Genomic DNA, 19377 nt, shown 5'->3' with positions numbered 1-19377 from the left:
AAATAAATCCTAAAAATCAAAGGAATATTTTGTTTATTTCCAAATGAACAAAAGAGTAGCAACCTAGAAAGACAGCTAAATTATATGTGTACTTCTTCCCTGGTTGGTCTGAAATTCCGGCCAGGTTTCTGACCAGGCCATAAGACCTAAAACTATAGACATGTTAGCCACACCACCCCCAAACGTTTGTGGGCTGTCCCGTTGTCCTTACCTGTGTTTTGTGAGTGTTCACCAGTGATGGAGCTGCTGCAACCATGGAACTGCTGCGAGGCCTGGGCAACGGTGGGACCTCTGGCTCAGGAGATTTCTCAGGCCTTTCCTCCAGCATATGCCGCAGCCTCTGGAGGTAATACATCAGGGACCACTGAGTGCCTTCCTCGGACCAGTGTGGCTGAAGTAGGCAGCGTAATACAGCCACGTCAAAATAGGTAGCATACCGAGACTTTTGGCATGGTGGGATGACCAAAGACACCCTGTCACAAATGATAAAGAAACAAATGCTTTGAACTATAGAAGCAGCCAGACCCCTAAGGGCTCCCAAGTACATCTTATTACAGGACAAGTCAAAGGACAAACTGCTTACTTAGGTCTGGAGAAAGCTGCTTAAGTTAATAGCAACCTTATTAGCAGAAGATATCAAATTCTAACCAGAAAAGCTTAACTCTGCAATCTAGACATATAATTCATATAAGGAAAATGGCACAAACTATTCAGTATTCAAGCTCTCTTGAAATATAGCTTTTCTATCAAAGCTTAAGGTCAAGGAGAAGAATAAAGAATGTGACTAATTGTGATTCCAAGGAAGGTTTATTATTATTATTATTATTATTATTATTATTATTATTATTAATTTCTACCCTGCTTACAGATTAAAATATGTACTACTATGAACTACCTGCATTTGCATCACTGCCAATCAACCCTAAGCACCCTCTCCTACGGAAATCTGACCAGGCACCCACATATTAACTGTGTGATTAATTAATAAGTCACACCAGTTAATTGATTAGTGCTTCTAGCCCAGCTTTTGTGAACCCTAGATGTTGCACTTCCAGTGAATTTTCCACAAGTGCTGAGCCCTTTCAAGAGCACTTGCCTGCCTGTTCTAAAGAGGGTCCCCAGATTGCTGCCAGAGTCATCTCCCTTTTCCCCAGGGTCTATTGCAGCTGAGGTTGCACATCAATGTCAAAGGCTGCTGGAGAATAATGCAACATGAGGTCTGCCACACCAGGGCCAGCCCTGACATTTTGGCACCTGAGGTGAACCACAAAATGGTGTCGCCCCACCCATCAGGGATTAAGGGGCGAGTGAAGACCTACATCAGGAACAAGGGTGTGTGTGAAGAACTACTTTGGGGGTGGGGGTGGGCGGGGGGCGGGCGGGGGCAGTGCAGCGGTGGCAGCAGTAGGCAATGCATTCCTTAGAGGCCAAATTTGCTGCCACTGTGGATCCTGACACCTGAGGTGGCTGCCTCACCTTACCCCATAGTAGAAGTAGCTACACCTTCTGTTGGCTGGGACTGTTATGGAAGAGGATAAACTGCTGTCCTTTTTATGGAATGAAGATAAAAAATCAGGATTTAGTGAGAAAAAATCTAAATATCAAACAGAAATTTTGGAAGGGAAAACAAAACTTCTATCGAAGATGTATAATGTTTTACTGGAATGGGATACCAAAGACGAGGAAATTAAGGAGGTGATGGTAAAGTGGACAATGGACCTGGGTTATAATATAGATTTTGATAAATGGACAAATTTATGGAATAAGGGAATGAAATTTATGGCATGTTCCACTTTAAGGGAGAACCTAGAAAAAATGATGTATAGGTGGTATATTACCCCAGTTAAATTAGTAAAAATGTATAAAATGGGAAATAAGGCTTGTTGGAAATGTAAAAGTAAAGATGGAGACCTATATCATATGTGGTGGACATGCGAAAAAATGAAAAGATTCTGGGAATTAATATACAATGAATTAAAGAAAATCTTCAGGTATACCTTTCCAAAAAAGCCAGAGGCATTCTTATTAGGGATAATAGGGGACAAAATAAAAAAGGTTGGAGACTTCCGGTTAGCGCCAGCGCGTAATGGCGGATCTCCCCCGGAGCTCCGGGAGAGATCTGCTTCGTGGGTTCGGGTCCTGCCAGCTACGGCGAAGCGGGGACCCTCAAAAATCACAGGCGCGTAGCCTGTGAACCGGAGACTCGGCGGGCACCTTTGCGCCCCCCCGACGCTGTGAAATAGCCTTTTTAAAGGCTGCGGATCAGCGGAGGGTGTGTGGAGCGGTGCCGAGAGTCGTTTCCACCCAGCCTGCGAAGCGAAGCCGCGTCGCCATTAGCGGAGAGCGCTGATTTCTTCCGGTGAATTCGGACTAAAAAGAACAACTATCCGTGAGTAGGATTGACTTCTAAAATACAATTGGACACTAAAATTAAAGAAATTGGGCACCGAGACGGACAAGCATCAAAAAGGAAGTCTGCTTTCCGTTCTGTAGCAAGATCAAAGCGAAAGACATTTAAGCTGTAACTGTTTGTAAAGAGAGCTGTGGGAACTAAGAAATCCACCACCAAGCAAAGAACTCCCTCCCCAAAGGCAGGAGGGGGGGAAAGAAGATTTTAAAGTGTTTTCCTGCCAATTCAAAAGAAATTGAGCTATTTACCGCTGCTCTTATACCTGGGGATCGGACTGCCGGAGAAAAGGAACCGGCTAAGGACTGTTGCTATAAGAAGGTAAAAAAGTATCTTTAATTGACTTTGGCTACTCTCAACCTGAAGCATTTACTTTGTTGCATAGTAAAGTTACTTGCAGGAGATTACTGATCTGGATACTTCAGAAAGAGAAAAGAATATTTGAAAGGAACCAGGAGGACTTTTGTTTTCTTTTCTGGAGAGTGTGGGACTAATTTGAAGGTAAAGAATTGACTTTACGCCCTCTAGAGGATTTACAAATCGTTTCAGCAACAAGTGGAATTTAAAGCCTGAGAACTTTTGTCTGACAGCTCAAGAGTGTGGGAATGACCTTGAATAAAAGACTTTGTTATGGCAGATGGTAAGGAGAAAGAGGACTCACAAGAAACAACCTTGAGATCTGGCAGACAATACAAAGTGGATCCTTCCATGCAAAGAAGGGCTTCTGTAACAGGAGCCTCTGGAACTACAGTTGTCGCAAAGGCAAAAGTGAAAACAATGTCTTCAGAAGAATCATTTGCTAAGGTACTGGGGAGGATAAACGACTCTTTGGAGGAACTAAAAAAGCAAGGCGCAGAAACTAAAGTACAAGTTGCTGAAACAAATAAGAAAATTGAAGAAATCTCTGGGAAAATTGATTTAAACACAAAAAGTATAACTGACCTTGGGAACAAAGTGAACTCAAATGCAGAAGCAATTGGGAAACTACTGGAAGATTCATCTACAACACGAAAGATAGCTGAGGAAGCTAAAGAAATTGCAACTGCTGCTGAGGAAAAGTTCCCACCAGTGTATAAGAAGCTGGATGAGTATGAGCTGGCACTCTCTATGCAGGATATGCAACGCAAGGAGAGGAACCTAAGGATTAGACTTGTGCCGGAAAAGGAAGGAGACAACCTGGTGGACTACTTGACAAAAGAATTTTCTGACTTTTGGAAGCAGGAGCTGGACAAAGAAGAATTTAAGATAGAAAGTGCATTCAGATTGGGAGCAAGGCAGAGGAAGAACAGACCCAGAGACTGCTTAATAACTCTAAGATCAAAGGAGGAGCGAGATAAAATATTGAACCTGCACTACCTAACAACCCTTCGAATTGAAGATTTTCATATTGAGATTTTTAAAGACATTCCCAAAAGTATTTTGGACGCAAGAGGATTCTACAAAGACTTGGTGACACTGCTGAAAAGGAACTACATACCATTCAGGTGGGAATTTCCCCAAGGCTTGTCTTTTAAATACAAGGGGAAGAAAAGAAGAATAAGGACAGTGAGTGATAAAGACAAGTTCTTGGGAGAACACGAAGAAGACCTACAGAAAGAGACGTTTCCAGGACAAGGGCATCCTTCATTAGATACGGATACGGAACCACCGACAAACGAGGAACAAAAATTGGGAGCTGTAGGAGGAAAGAGTAAATAACCCCATCATGGCTCTGCAACTTCTAACCTGGAATTGTAACGGTTTGAATATTCCCAGAAAAAGAAAAAATATATTTCATGCCCTAAAGAAAGACCAATTGGACTTGATTTGTTTACAAGAGACCCATGTGACAAGAGCACATAGGAAATTATTAATAAATAAAAGATTGGGACAAGAATTTATATCTTCAGACAGAGTAAAAAAGAGAGGAGTGGTGATTTATGCAAAGGAAAAGCTGCAACCGAAACAAATTTTTAAAGATGACCAAGGAAGATATTTGGCAATTGAAATCCAATTTCAAGGAGAAAAGTATCTGATAGTGGGAATCTATGCACCAAATGAAGGGAAAGCTGAATTTTTTAAGAAATTGCATGAGACTTTGATGGACCATATGGATTACAATTTAATCATGATGGGAGACATGAATGGAGTAGTTTCAACAAATATGGACAAAGCACAAAGACAGGTAGTGACAAAAGATGGAAGACTACCTAAGACCTTTTTTGAAATGACTGACAATATGGACTTGATTGACATTTGGAGAACAAAACACCCATTAGAAAGAGAGGGAACCTTCTTTTCTGAAGCCAAAATGACATGGACAAGGATTGACCAAATTTGGGTGACTAGCAGTATGGCGCCGAACATAAAGAAAGTGGAAATCTGCCCAAAAACCTTCTCCGACCACAACGCAGTAAAGATGGTGATGAGGCAAACAACAACTGGTTCCTTCAGATGGAGAATGAATGACATCTTATTCAGAGATGAGGAGATTTGTAAGAAGGCCCAAAAAACTTTGAAAGACTACTTTGAAATTAACTTAAGGACTAAAGTAGAAAAAAGAATAGTATGGGACGCAAGTAAAGCCGTGATGAGAGGGTTCTTGATACAACAAAATACATTAAAGAAAAGAAAGCAAAATGAAAGGAAGGAAAAAATCCTGGAAAAGATAAAAGAGGGGGAAAAGAAATTAAGATTGAAGCCAAAATCGCAAGAGATTTTAAGAGAAATTAAATTTCACCAAACACAATATATGGAACTGACGAATCAAGAAGTAGAGTGGAAAATTAAGCAAATGAGACAAAAGACCTTTGAATCTGCTGATAAATGTGGCAAGTTACTGGCTTGGCAAATAAAGAAGAGACAAAAACTCAACACTAACAAATATAGAAGTGGAAGGAAAGAATATAAGCAACCCAGCGGAAATTAGGAACTGTTTTCAGAACTACTTTAGACAACTTTACACACAAGGGCCGCAGAAAGAAATGGATATACAACAATTCCTCGAGGAAAATGGGCTGAAAAAGGTTTCGCAAGAAAGTAAGACAATTTTGAACCAGGAGATATCAGCACAAGAAATAGAAGATGCCATTCAAGGCATGACGCTGGGCAAATCCCCCGGACCGGATGGACTGACTTCCAAATATTACAAAGTTTTGAAGGAAGGGCTGATACAACCTCTGAAGGAAGTCTGTAATGAGATTATGGAGGGGAAAAGGGCACCCGATACGTGGAGAGAGGCCTACATTACACTTATACCAAAGACAGAGACTGAAAAGACCCAACTTAAAAACTACCGACCCATCTCGTTATTGAATGTGGATTACAAAATCTTTGCTGATATTTTAGCAAAGAGACTGAAAAGAGTTTTGATGGAGGAGATTCACGGGGACCAAGCGGGCTTTCTCCCAAAAAGGCATTTGTCGGATAATGTAAGGAATATAATTGACATTTTGGAAAAGTTGGAAGTGAATATAAACACTAAGGCTGTTTTGATATTTGTGGATGCCGAGAAAGCCTTTGACAACATTTCTTGGAGTTTTATGTTGAAGAACCTCCGGGGGATGGGGGTAGGCCAAGGGTTTGAGAATGGTATAGGTGCAATATACTCTGAACAGAAAGCAAAACTAATTGTAAATAATGTGGTTACAGAAGAGTTCAAGATTGAAAAAGGGACACGTCAGGGGTGCCCTATTTCCCCACTACTTTTTATATCGGTCCTGGAGGTTTTGCTTAATATGATTAGGAGGGACCAGTTGGTTAAAGGGATTCAGGTCGGAGCTGAACAATACAAATTGAGAGCATTTGCAGATGACTTAGTACTTACATTGCAAGAGCCAGAAGCTAGTACAAAAAGAGTTTTGGAAATAATTCAAGAGTTTGGTCAATTGGCAGGATTTAAATTGAATAAGTTAAAGACAAAGGTATTGGAGAAAAATCTAACACAGATTGAAAAAGAAAGGTTTCAGAATGAGACAGGGTTGACCGTGGTTAAAAAAGTGAAATATTTGGGTATAAACATGACAGCTAAGAATGTGAACCTATTTAAAGACAATTATGAAAAAACTTGGACAGAAGTGAAAAAAGATTTGGAGATCTGGTCAAACTTAAAGCTTTCCTTGTTAGGTCGAATTGCAGTTATAAAAATGAATGTATTGCCAAGAATGTTGTTTTTGTTCCAAGCATTGCAAATAATGGAGAAAATGGACTGTTTCAAGAAGTGGCAAAAAGATATATCTAAATTTGTCTGGCAGGGCAAGAAGCCCAGAATTAAATTTAAGATATTAACGGATTCAAAGGAAAGAGGGGGGTTTGCCCTGCCAGACTTTAAACTCTACTATGAAGCGGCAGCTTTCTGCTGGCTGAAAGAATGGCTGCTTCTTGAAAACACAGACATTTTGGATTTGGAAGGTTTTAATAACATTTTTGGGTGGCATGCATATTTGTGGTATGACAAGGTTAAAGCACACAAAAGTTTCAAAAACCATATTGTCAGAAAGGCACTATTAAATGTTTGGATTAGATATAAAGATTTGCTGGAAAATAAAACTCCAAGGTGGCTGTCGCCAATGGAAGCTAAGGCAGTTAAAAAGTTAAACATGGAGTCGAAGTGCCCAAGATACTGGGAAATTTTGGAAAAGGAAGGGGACAAACTGAGATTGCAGAGTTTTGAGAAATTAAAAGGGAAGGTGAGAGATTGGTTGCACTATCATCAAATAAATGAAGCGTTTAAATTGGACAGTAAAATTGGCTTCCAGGTGGAAAAATCAAAATTGGAAACAGAATTGTTAGAACCCAGTACTAAGAATTTGTCAAAAATGTACAATTTGCTGCTGAAATGGAATACACAAGATGAAACGGTTAAATCAGCTATGATTAAATGGGCTCAGGACATTGGTCATAATATTTTGTTTGCTGATTGGGAAAAGTTGTGGACCACCGGGATAAAATTTACGGCATGTAACACCTTAAGAGAAAATATTATGAAAATGATATATAGGTGGTACATAACCCCAGTCAAGCTTGCAAAGATTTACCACTTGCCTGATAATAAATGTTGGAAATGTAAAGAAAAGGAAGGTACATTTTTTCACCTTTGGTGGACGTGCCCGAAGATTAAGGCATTCTGGGAAATAATCTATAATGAACTTAAAAAGGTATTTAAATATACTTTCCCTAAGAAACCAGAGGCCTTTCTCTTGGGTATTGTCGGACAGGGGGTGTTAAAGACGGATATAACTTTCTTTTTGTACGCCACAACAGCAGCTAGAATACTTATTGCGAAGTACTGGAAGACGCAAGAATTACCCACACTGGAAGAATGGCAGACGAAGGTGATAGACTACATGGGTTTGGCAGAAATGACGAGCAGAATCCGAAACCAGGGAAGAGAAGCAGCGCAAGAAGAATGGAAAAAGTTTAAGGATTACCTAAAGAAATATTACAAAATTAATGAAAGTTAGAATGATGTTGGACTGGAAAGTAAATGGTTACTATTAGCAATGGTTAAGACAAGGAGAATAAGGAAGATTAGATTAAATTTAAATTAAAATAAGGGAAGATTTGCTGAGTAATTGATAAGAATTTGGAATACAGAAAAGGGAGGCATGAGGAAGTCGGGGAAGAAAGGCATAAGAAATTAAGATATGAAATGGTACATGTTTTTTGTTTTGTTTTTGTTTTTGTCTGTTTATGTATTTGTTATAAAAACCTTTAATAAAAAATTATTAAAAAAAAAAACAAAATAAAAAAGGTTGATCATAAGTTATTTCAGTACGCAACGGTGGCAGCTAGGATTCTAGTAGCGCAAAAATGGAAGACATCAGAAATTCCAACTGTTATGGAATGGCAGGTAAAACTATTCGAATGCACGGAATTAGCGAAAATGACACATAGGATTAGAAACCAAAAAGGATCAAAGTTTGTAGAAGAATGGAGCAAATTTGTTACATATATAGAAACTAACTGTAGAAGCTTAAGGACTACAGCAGGATTAACTTAACTCTTGTGATATATATAAAGAATATGAAGAAACTGTAAAAGATAAGAAATAATAAGAAAACCGCAACTGGGAAGGAGGGAAGTCAAGGCATGATCTAACGCAATGTAGATAACATGATACTATATATAACTGTAAAGAATATTGTATTTAATTTTTTATTTATTATTTCGTACTTATGTTTTCTTTTCTTTTTTTTTGAAAATGTTAATAAAAAATAATTTTTTTTAAAAAAAGGATGGTAGTCATGTTGGCTCATAAGGAAAACTCCAAAATTGCATACCCTCCAACATTTCTCTGATGAAAATAGGGACGTCCCATTCCATAATGATAATTTTACTATTTATATCCCACACATCTTACTGGGTTGCTCCAGCCACTCTGGGCAGCTTCCAACATATATTAAAACATAATAAAACATTAAACATTAAGAAAACTTCCTTATGCAGGATTGGCTTCAGATGGCTCAGGGGTCGAATAACTCCATACCCTCCAACATTTCTTCAATGAAAGTAGGGACATCGTAAAGAAAAGTGGGGCATTCTAGAATCAAATCAGAAACTGAGACAGCTTCTCTAAATCAGGTATGTCCCTGGAAAATAGGGACACTTGGATGGTCTGAAATCAATAAAAGGGTGATACTTTCATTAGGTTAACCAAAATGGTTTTTGTTTTTTTAAAAGGAATTCATGTGTGTTTTTTTATGTTCCCCCTCCAGTGATTAATCCACTGGTATACTGTGATCTATTTTTAGTTGCTCTTTAATCTTGTTTGTAAATTGTTTTTTAATGCTCTGTTATTTTATGGTTTTGTAAATTGCTTTGAGAATTTGTGCCGATAAAGCTGCATTGGTAGAGAAACAATAAACACTGGTGTTGGCACAAATCCCAAAACCTAAGAGTGTTTAATCCTTGCTGAGAAACAGATTGTGCATCTTACACCTGATTCTTCCCTATTAATGAGCTCTAGGACAACATTAACATTAACAAACAGACTGAAAAATAATACAAAAAGTATATCTAATTTATTTGAGATTAAGAAAGTTAACAAACGGATAAGGTTGCTCTGCTGGTTAAGAATCGTTACCTTATATTAATTTTTGCTGGGGCAGAAGTGGCCTTGCTAAAATTCCCAGTCTACTTGTCATCAAAGACCCACCTCCCAGTTTTCTACATGTCACTCAGACTGTGGCTATGAACTCTGAGGGTGACTCGTTCTTTTGGACTGGGGACTACATTAGGGGCAAATAGTAGACTGCATATAGTATATTCAGAAACAGAACGCCAAAGTTCAAAAAAAAAAGCTCAGGATATCTACCAAAAAGCCAATCTATGTTCTGTTGAATAAACCTGCCTTTAAAAAAATCTAGACATTTTCATGTCTTCTGAATTTTAATTTCAACTCTGTGCTGACTCAACTCAGTTACCACGACCCCCAAAGGCTGTGGATGTAGCAATTTGGTTGAATTTGGTCTTCAAGGACAAAATAATTCCATGGATGCTGGGTTAGTAACTGGAGCAAACAACATTTATTTCTTCACTGCATGTTGCTAGGCAACAACTACCCCTCCCCCTGTATCCAGTTGACTTTGTAGTGATCAATGAGTTCAGCAAATGAGGAGAAATTAATGACGCAGAATAGAGAGCCTGCCTGCAGCTTCATTGCCATAGCGACCGCCCAGCTCAGTTTCAGACAATGACTGCCTCATTTTTGCTGTCTAAAAACCAGTTCCTTCCTCCTTTGGGCACTCTGAACTAGCCTAAAAATAATCAAGTAAAGAGAGCTGCCCAAAAACTGTAGCTCAGCAGGAAAAAGAATATTTGATATATTTTTAAGAGTGTGTGTGTTTGTGTCTCTCCCCCCCCTTCTGTGTATATATCTGGGGAAAGTCTTCATTTCCACTCTCTGTGAGCATGGCACTGCTAACTTTCCTACATCACAGAAGTTGCTTTTCAATGCTTTTTTCGCAGAAAATAAGGTTCCTGGGTGGGGGAAGCCAGCTGTGCCATTTTAATATAGTTGGCAACAGGTCAGGACCAGGTCAGTAAACATGAATGCCTTGTTTCAGGCACTATGCTTCAAACATTTTTCTGAAAAATTAAAATGCTTGCCAGAGATTCTTGAAAGAGAAAGTGTCTTTGAATGTCTAAACAACAATTTGTGTTTCGATCTGCTTGGTAATGGCTTCAGCTTAAAACACGGTATCCTACAAGAGACCAACAACCCAGGGTCAAAACTTAAATGGGCAAAGAAATAATGCCCCTTAGTGGCCACAATGTAACACCTCAGGAAGCTTTGAAGGGGACAAACTGAGAGGAAGTTGCCTGCCTCATTCGCAGCAATGCTGTGTGAGGAAGGAAAAGCAGTTCCCACAGCACTGCTAGGGCATACAGAAGGCACCAACGTTCCACAGTCTCCTCCAGAGCTGTATGTGAAGTGAAGTCCTGGAAGATAGCAAGGCCACCAATGAGGGCGGTGGGTGGGTGTTAAATTAGTGTTATATGCTATTCAACACACATTTTATAGTCCAAATACATTTCAAACAGAATCACACAACTGGAAGACTCCCATTTTAATATTTAGAACAGAAATAATCTTTCTCTGTCTTCTCTAACTGTGGGAAGTATCCTATGATCATAGAAGACGGGGACAGGGATGGGGAGAAAAGAGAGACAAGGAGGACCCCTTCTAGAAGATCAGCTTTTACCTAGGATAGGGGGGTCCTTTCTCCTGGGAGGCTTGGGATGACACACTTCCATCAATAGAATTCCCACGGTGGCAGCCTGAGAAAGCAGGCCTGGGGGGCACTGCATCTGCTTGGGGTGTTTCAAACACTACCTGGAGCCCCTGTGGGTGCAAAAATATTTCACAGTGAGAAATGCAATCAAAATGTGCAGTTTGCTGTTCTGCCTAACATGTAATCCAAACTACTCTTGCTGTTAATTGGAGGAACTGAACATTCAGATGTCCTCCTTGAAAGTTTCACTGCAGGAATAATGGTTGAAGTCTGCATAATTAGGCTATACACTGAAACTGCAATCCTTTGCATAGTTTCTTGAGGGTAAAACCCACTGAAAGAAACTGCACTTGCTTTGAATGAAGCACACATATAAAAGACTCCACTGTAAGGATCTACTCCCATGGTGTGGCAGTGAGCTTGCCTTGCATCCATCATGCAGGAATCTTGTTGCTGTTTTCTACTTCACTCTGCTACACTATTTGCAAAATGAGGAGCGTGGTGGTGCAACTCTAGAGTGCAATTAAAGGGAAAGGAATTGGCTTTGACAGTCCATGTCAAGTGCACAGTTCAAACCTGTTCTTTGAAACAACTGTGTTCATGTAAAACTTGTTCTAGCTCTCTGATGTGTTATCTTTCTAGGTGCAGGGCAACAATTCTTAGAGTGGTTAAACTGTTGTCCTCAGGCTTTTGAGGGGGAAGCCATGGCTGTTTAAAGTGGAATGATACTGGGATGGTTGGCAGCTCTCCCACACCTAGCATAGATCTGATCCAAGAAGGCTCCTATCTAGTTCATCATTCTGTTCTCACAGTGGCTGCTTATGAAACTTTCTTTCCCTGAAATCCTGAATAAAGGCCTGAACCTCTTACAGAGGGCAATCATTTAAAGCCAACCTTTGATGGCTGAGGTTAAGTGGATATGGATTAAGTGGATTTTAGCTTTTGTTATTTCAGGTTCTGCTAGGATTTAATTTGCATTATACAGCAAGCATTTGTTTAAAGTTATTCCACTTCTCTTGAGTTCCCAAAGGGACTGTGCTTGGTATTTGCACATTCGCCTGCCTAGAGGAGCAAGTGGGAAGGACAACCCATTCCTTTCCAGGATCGCTTCCTTCCCTGCAGAAAAATGCTTTCCTTAGCCCAGTTCCTTAGCTCGCCCCCTGCCCCTCCCTGTGATTCCAATAAAGATTGTACAGCCTCAGACATTACCTCTGTACGTCCAGCATCCACATTAGGAGATTCACATGTCAGAGTCTGGTTTTTCATTGGAGAACTCCTCTTTGCTGGCAAATGAAGAACTTGTTAGTAGGCAAGCTGTGTGACTCAAAGCACAGAAACACTGGAATTGGCTAAGAAGTGCATGCATTTTTAAATAAAACAAACAAAAACCTCTTGAATCATGCAAATGCAGCCTCCCAGGCTTCTCTATCAATCCCTTCAGGCTCTCCCCAGGCTACAACCCTCACCAACTTTACTTCACACCCTCTTCTAGTGCTTTCACCTGGGTGGGAGGTGTCATTGAACTCTGATAATGCACAGGAGCCACCTGATTAACTCTGTCAGTGAAAGCCCTGTGGAAGGGCTTCAGTTTGTGCAATGGGGCATCTCCCCTCTCCTTCTCCTTGCACCTCTGAAATTAGCTGGGTGTGAACCCCCAGAACTGTATACGGGAGGGGGGAGTGTCATTCCATTTGGCACTTTTGCAATAGTGCAGCAATGAATACCACAAAATGCCTCTTGATGGATGATAGAGAGGGTGTTTGAGTGTCTGTAGATAGTAGACTACTGAACAAAGATTACATTCACATGCACTGCTGACCCTACTTTGCCTCTTGCCGCTAGAGTTGCCATATTTCAGAAAGTGAAAATCCAGACACAAAAGTTTTTTGGGGGCCAAAGTTGACATGGCATGCCATACATCTGGATTTTCTGGGAAGTCTTGCCGATTTCTGCCCGGACACTGATTTTGACCACAGTATTCCAGGAAATTCTGGACATATGGCCACCCACCACTGTCATGTGTCCCCTGGAATGTTTCCCATGAGACACTGTGACCCTTGGTCTGGAAAAGGTTCCCCAGCTCTGTGTTAGGGACTTGGAGCCCTGTTAGATACTACATCTACTATTAAGAGGTGGTTCTCTTCCAAAGAATTTGCTATTGGTTCTTTGGTGGAAGTTTGAGGAAGCCTCTGAAACTCTATAACAGACACTTACCAGCTACTTCTCTATGACTTTCAGATTCTAAGTACTTTTGCATGCATTAACACAACCACAAACCTGTGATTATATTCCTGATGGGTTTAACCAGTGCAGTAAAGGCGGAAACTTCAGGTTGCCTGTGCTCCCACATCGGCTGCCAAATAACAAGGCCACTGGCCAGACGAAAAGTCAGATCAGATTCCTAAAAGGACACAAGAACATGGGGACACCTGTGGATCTGACGGAGAAGAGCATTGACATTTTTTATTTAAACCCAGAGATTCCTTGTTCCAAAATCTCATAGGTAGAGTCCTTCTGTCCTATAAACCACTCTCTTATTCCATTTTACACATGGTTTATCCACAAAAGTGTGTGGACAATCATGGGGGTGGTATGTTGTGCACAAGGTGTCTTGTGACTGGGTTTGGGGTGCAGGCAGTGGGAGCAGCCATTGGCTCTGTGTTGCTGTAGTTGGGGAAGAGTATCTGAAGTTCTTATTGCTGGTTCCAATTTCACTCTCCAAAAATGTAATGCAATTCTACCTGTGATGAAGGTGGTAGAAATTGTAAGAATCATCTCATGCACCGAATAAACATTTTATACAGCAAAAAGAAAGACAGAAAGAAAAGGGGTTGCTTACAAGGACTCTGCTACACCCTCCATTTGATATCCTAAAAGAAAAGTTTCTGTGAGATACCATAGGAATGCCAGACATGAAAGATGGAATGGTTGCCCTTGTGAGTCCAGGCCTCCTCCAGAATCCTCCACAGCAGGGTTTGGAGGGTTGTCTGACTTGAGCTTCCATGCTTCTGTCTGTATAAGTATGAGTGAACCTGAGGGAAATAAAGCAGGGACAAGGGGAACTCTGGGAGTGGTGGTGGAATCAGAGTGTCCCACAACACTGGAGATCTAGGAAGGAAACACAGTAGCCACTTCTGGACATTGTAAGTAATTTAATACTTTCTAGGCACGGGACAAGCAGAAGTGTTGACGAGCCTTTCCTTTAAGCACTTACTTTGATCCTATGAACTAGCGGAGCAAACAAGAATACAAAGAGCTCCACTGTGGCCATTGAATTCTGAAAGAACTTCCTCCTGTTGTTCTCCTCCTCTTCATTGGTGCTGTCACGCCTTGGATGCCCTGGAGATCCCTGGTTTTCAATCTGGTGGATGAAAGCGCTGCTGCTCCCTCTCCAGCTCGATGCCCTGTCTCCTCCGCCTCCTCCTCCTCCTCCAAAGCGGTCATTGCTGCAGTCTTGAGGAGCTTCTAGCAACATCCAGTGCAGAGTATGAAGCAGCTTCGTTTCTGCAACACCAAGTTTATCCTGATGTCCTAGATGAGAAAACACAGCAAGACGTTCTGGGTCTTCCCATGCACTGTTGTTGGATTTTGTCTTCTGTTGATATATTAGTTTTGCTATGGCTTATGGCCGAGCAACATTTATTTTACTACTACGCTACTAAAACTACTACATAATTAATTGAAAGTTTAAATGTTCTCCTCCAGACCAAGGCCATGGGCTGTTACAATGTTCAGTCTTTATCTAGAAGTTCTCTCTAGCTTCCCCTCCCCCCATAATTTGATGGGTGTGTGTGTGTGTGTTCCTACTGGAAATAGGCTTTTGAATAGCAGGTAAAGGCAGAGTGACACGTTCTTTTTCTTCCACCCCTGATTCTTCACTCACAGTCATCCACCCAGAAGCAGCAAAGGGACCTAGGCATGTAATGTAAGGTTACCAGATTTTTTTCAATGAATCCGGAGACACTTTTCAACTTCAGTAGGAATGATAGGATTTTGTCAGGGGACTGATTTGTAAATTCGGGGAATGTCCCTGGGAAATGGGAATGTCTGGTAACCTTAATGTAATGCCCAGATTGCCCTAAGACAATTTGTTTACCTAGTGGTGCCAGAGAAAGAAAACAGGACTTCTGGGCCCTTCTCAGGATAGATCTCCCAAACCCACATAGCTGAGAAATGAACAGGGTGTACCAGGAGTCATTCTGCTCAATCACAACCAACTGAAATCAAAAGGGGTAGGTAAATGCATCCCTTAGCCACAGCTTATCCTGCTTTGAGAACCATCAGTTTAAACTAGACGGAACATAATTAGGTTTTTAGCATAATAGCATCCTAACATGCGCACTGACCTAACTTGTTCCGATTGGAAAGCAGTGTCGCCGTGCAGTGAAGAACATGTGGTAAGGCAGCTTGGACCAGTTCCCAGCGAGAAATGCTCTGGATGGCTTCAGAAAGGGCCGGTGAAAGACCGTGCAACTTATTCTCAACCAAAACTCTTTCAAAGGACTAAAATGAAGGAGGAAAAAGAAAAAAAAAATCCTATTACATGTTCTTGAAAGACTGAACATTTCTGCTTTGTATGAAAATACAGTGGTGCCCCGCAAGACGAATGCCTCGCAAGACAGAAAACCCGCTAGACGAAAGGGTTTTCCGTTTTGGAGGTGCTTCGCAAAACGAATTTCCTATGGGCTTGCTTCGCAAGACGAAAATGTCTTGCGAGTTCCTGCGGGTTTCCCCCCCCTTTTTCCCAAGCCGCTAAGCCGCTTATCAGCTGATCCACTAAGCCGCTTATCAGCTGATCCGCTAAGCCCGCTAAGCCGCTAATAGCGCTAATCCGCTAAGCCGCTAATGGGCTTGCTTCGCAAGACGAAAAAACCGCAAGATGAAGAGACTCGCGGAACGGATTCTTTTCGTCTTGCGAGGCACCACTGTAGTACCATACGTAAATTTAATGAGGACAGTTCCATTCTTCACACAGGAAGTCTGATTGGTCCACGTTGCAATGGTGGACAGTGGGCACATTATCTCTGGAAACCATGTGCACATGCATGGAAACCCTATTCAGCCCATTGCTCCTAGATATAAGTACAGAGGGCTGACACACGTCTGTCACCAAAGAGGAATTCAAACAAATAGCCAGCACGTGTAGACACAAAGTCAGAAAAGCTAAAGCACAGAATGAACTCAGGCTTGCTAGAGAGGTTAAAAGCAACAAAAAAGGCTTTTATGGGTATGTTCGTGGCAAAAGGAAGAACAAAGAAACAGTGGGGTCACTCAGAGGAGAAGATGGTGAAATGCAAACAGGGGACACAGAAAGGGCTGAACTCCTCAATGCCTTCTTTGCCTCAGTCTTCTCCGATAAAGAAAACAATGCCCGACCTGAAGAATTTGGAGCAAATGATTCAGCAGAGGAAACACAGCCCAGAATAACTAAGGAGATAGTACAAGAATACTTGGCTAGTTTAGATGTATTCAAGTCTCCAGGGCCAGATGAACTGCATCCAAGAGTATTAAAAGAACTGGCAGATGTGATCTCAGAACCACTGGCAGTCATCTTTGAGAATTCCTGGAGAACAGGCGAAGTCCCAGCAGACTGGAGGAGGGCAAATGTTGTCCCTATTTTCAAAAAGGGGAAAAGAGAGGACCCAAATAATTACCGCCTAGTCAGTCTGACATCAATACCAGGGAAGATTCTGGAGCAGATCATTAAGCAAACAGTCTGTGAGCACCTAGAAAGGAATGCTGTGATCAACAATAGTCAGCATGGATTTCTGAAAAATAAGTCATGTCAGACTAACCTGATTTCGTTTTTTGACAGAATTACAAGCCTGGTAGATGAAGGGAACGCAGTGGATGTAGCCTACCTTGATTTCAGCAAGGCATTTGACAAGGTGCCCCATGATATTCTTGTAAAGAAGCTGGTAAAATGCGGTCTTGACTATGCTACCACTCAGTGGATTTGTAACTGGCTGACTGACCAAACCCAAAGGGTGCTCATCAATGGTTCCTCTTCATCCTGGAGAAGAGTGACTAGTGGGGTGCCACAGGGTTCTGTCTTGGGCCCGGTCTTATTCAACATCTTTATCAACGACTCAAGGGCATCCTGATCAAATTTGCAGATGACACCAAACTGGGAGGGGTGGCTAACACCCCAGAGGACAGGATCACACTTCAAAACGACCTTGACAGATTAGAGAACTGGGCCAAAACAAACAAGATGAATTTTAACAGGGAGAAATGTAAAGTATTGCACTAGGGCAAAAAAAAATGAGAGGCACAAATACAAGATGGGTGACACCTGGCTTGAGAGCACTACATGTGAAAAGGATCTAGGAGTCTTGGTTGACCACAAACTTGACATGAGCCAACAGTGTGATGCGGCAGCTAAAAAAGCCAATGCAATTCTGGGCTGCATCAATAGGAGTATAGCATCTAGATCAAGGGAAGTAATAGTGCCACTATATTCTGCTCTGGTCAGACCTCACCTGGAGTACTGTGTCCAGTTCTGGGCACCACAGTTCAAGAAGGACACTGACAAACTGGAACGTGTCCAGAGGAGGGCAACCAAAATGGTCAAAGGCCTGGAAACGATGCCTTATGAGGAACAGCTGAGGGAGCTGGGCATGTTTAGCCTGGAGAAGAGGTGTTTAAGGGGTGATATGATAGCCATGTTCAAATATATAAAAGGATGTCACATAGAGGAGGGAGAAAGGTTGTTTTCTGCTGCTCCAGAGAAGCGGACACGGAGCAATGGTTCCAAACTACAAGAAAGAAGATTCCACCTAAACATTAGGAAGAACTTCCTGACAGTAAGAGCTGTTCGACAGTGGAATTTGCTGCCAAGGAGTGTGGTGGAGTCTCCTTCTTTGGAGGTCTTTAAGCAGAGGCTTGACAACCATATGTCAGGAGTGCTCTGATGGTGTTTCCTGCTTGGCAGGGGGTTGGACTCAATGGCCCTTGTGGTCTCTTGTGGCCCTGGAGACTTGAATACATCTAAACTAGCCAAGTATTCTTGTACTATCTCCTTAGTTATTCTGGGCTGTGTTTCCTCTGCTGAATCATTTGCTCCAGATTCTTCAGGTCGGGCATTGTTTTCTTTATCGGAGAAGACTGAGGCAAAGAAGGCATTGAGGAGTTCAGCCCTTTCTGTCTCCCCTGTTTGCATTTCACCATCTTCTCCTCTGAGTGACCCCACTGTTTCTTTGTTCTTCCTTTTGCCACGAACATACCCATAAAAGCCTTTTTTGTTGCTTTTAACCTCTCTAGCAAGCCTGAGTTCATTCTGTGCTTTAGCTTTTCTGACTTTGTGTTTACACGTGCTGGCTATTTGTTTGAATTCCTCGTTGGTGGTTTCCCCCCTTTTCCATTTTTTGTACACATCCTTTTTTAATCTTAACTCAGTTAAAACTTCTTTAGATAGCCACCCTGGCTTCTTTAGGCACCTTCCATGTTTCCGTCTCATTGGTATTGCCTGAAGTTGTGCTTTTACTATCTCCCTCTTAACAAACTCCCAGCCATCATGAACTCCCTTTCCTTTTAGTATTACTGTCCATGGGATCTCACCCAGCACTTCCCTAAGTTTTATGAAGTCGGCTTTCTTAAAGTCAAGAAATTGAGTCCTAGTATGCTTGGCTGCTCCTTTCCGCTGTATAGTAAACTTCAGAAGAGCATGATCACTCGCGCCTAATGATCCTTCCACTTCTACCCCACTAACCAGGTCATCAACATTGGTTAGGACCAGATCTAAAATGGCTGTTCCTCTTGTTGCTTCTCCCACTTTCTGGACAATGAAGTTGTCTGCAAGGCCAGTGAGGAATCTGTTTGACCTTATGCTGTTGGCTGAGCTTGACATCCAACAAATATCCAGGTAATTGAAGTCCCCCATTACTACTATCTCCCTTCCTTTTGCATGCTTGGCCATCTGTTCCAGGAAGGCATCATCTATGTCCTCCGTTTGGCTTGGAGATCTATAGTAAACTCCCACAATGAGGTCACTGTTATTCTTCTCTCCCTTAATTTTGACCCAAATGCTCTCACTTTGGCTTTGAGGTTCTAAATCTTGGATCTCTTCACAGGTATACACATCCCTGACATATAACGCCACTCCTCCTCCTTTCTTGTCTTGTTTCTCTGAAATAGATTGTATCCCTCCATTACTACATTCCAATCGTGGGACTTATCCCACCCGGTTTCAGTGATGCCTATTATGTCATATTTAGTTTGCTGTACCAAGAGCTCAATCTCATCTCATCTGTTTTT

At 41.6% G+C, this 19377-nt stretch overlaps 1 protein-coding gene and 1 long non-coding RNA gene across 14 annotated transcripts in view; one reads left to right on the top strand and one right to left on the bottom strand.

The window, feature by feature from the left end:
- The window catches only part of UNC80 (unc-80 homolog, NALCN channel complex subunit), a 163826-nt gene that overhangs the window by 130523 nt on the left and 13926 nt on the right, over positions 1–19377 (bottom strand). For all 13 annotated transcript variants that reach the window (XM_083625474.1, XM_083625481.1, XM_083625483.1 and 10 more), the window contains exons 3-8: positions 15468–15624; positions 14336–14652; positions 13399–13522; positions 12331–12404; positions 11092–11231; positions 212–473 (exon numbers count right to left, since the gene is read on the bottom strand). In XM_083625474.1, the coding sequence (XP_083481600.1) occupies positions 212–473; positions 11092–11231; positions 12331–12404; positions 13399–13522; positions 14336–14652; positions 15468–15624 (1074 nt within the window). The remainder of the gene's footprint in view (positions 1–211; positions 474–11091; positions 11232–12330; positions 12405–13398; positions 13523–14335; positions 14653–15467; positions 15625–19377) is intronic.
- Positions 18478–19377, top strand: part of LOC310743807 — a 45801-nt gene continuing 44901 nt past the window's right edge. The window contains exon 1 of the long non-coding RNA XR_014539240.1: positions 18478–18922. This is a non-coding gene — a long non-coding RNA (uncharacterized lncRNA). The remainder of the gene's footprint in view (positions 18923–19377) is intronic.

Source organism: Podarcis filfolensis (genome assembly GCF_964270895.1).
Source record: "Podarcis filfolensis genome assembly, chromosome: 1".
Taxonomy (NCBI): Eukaryota; Metazoa; Chordata; class Lepidosauria; order Squamata; family Lacertidae; genus Podarcis; species Podarcis filfolensis.
The sequence above is the reverse complement of the archived record's forward strand: the minus strand, read 5'-3'. Positions and strand labels throughout refer to the sequence as shown.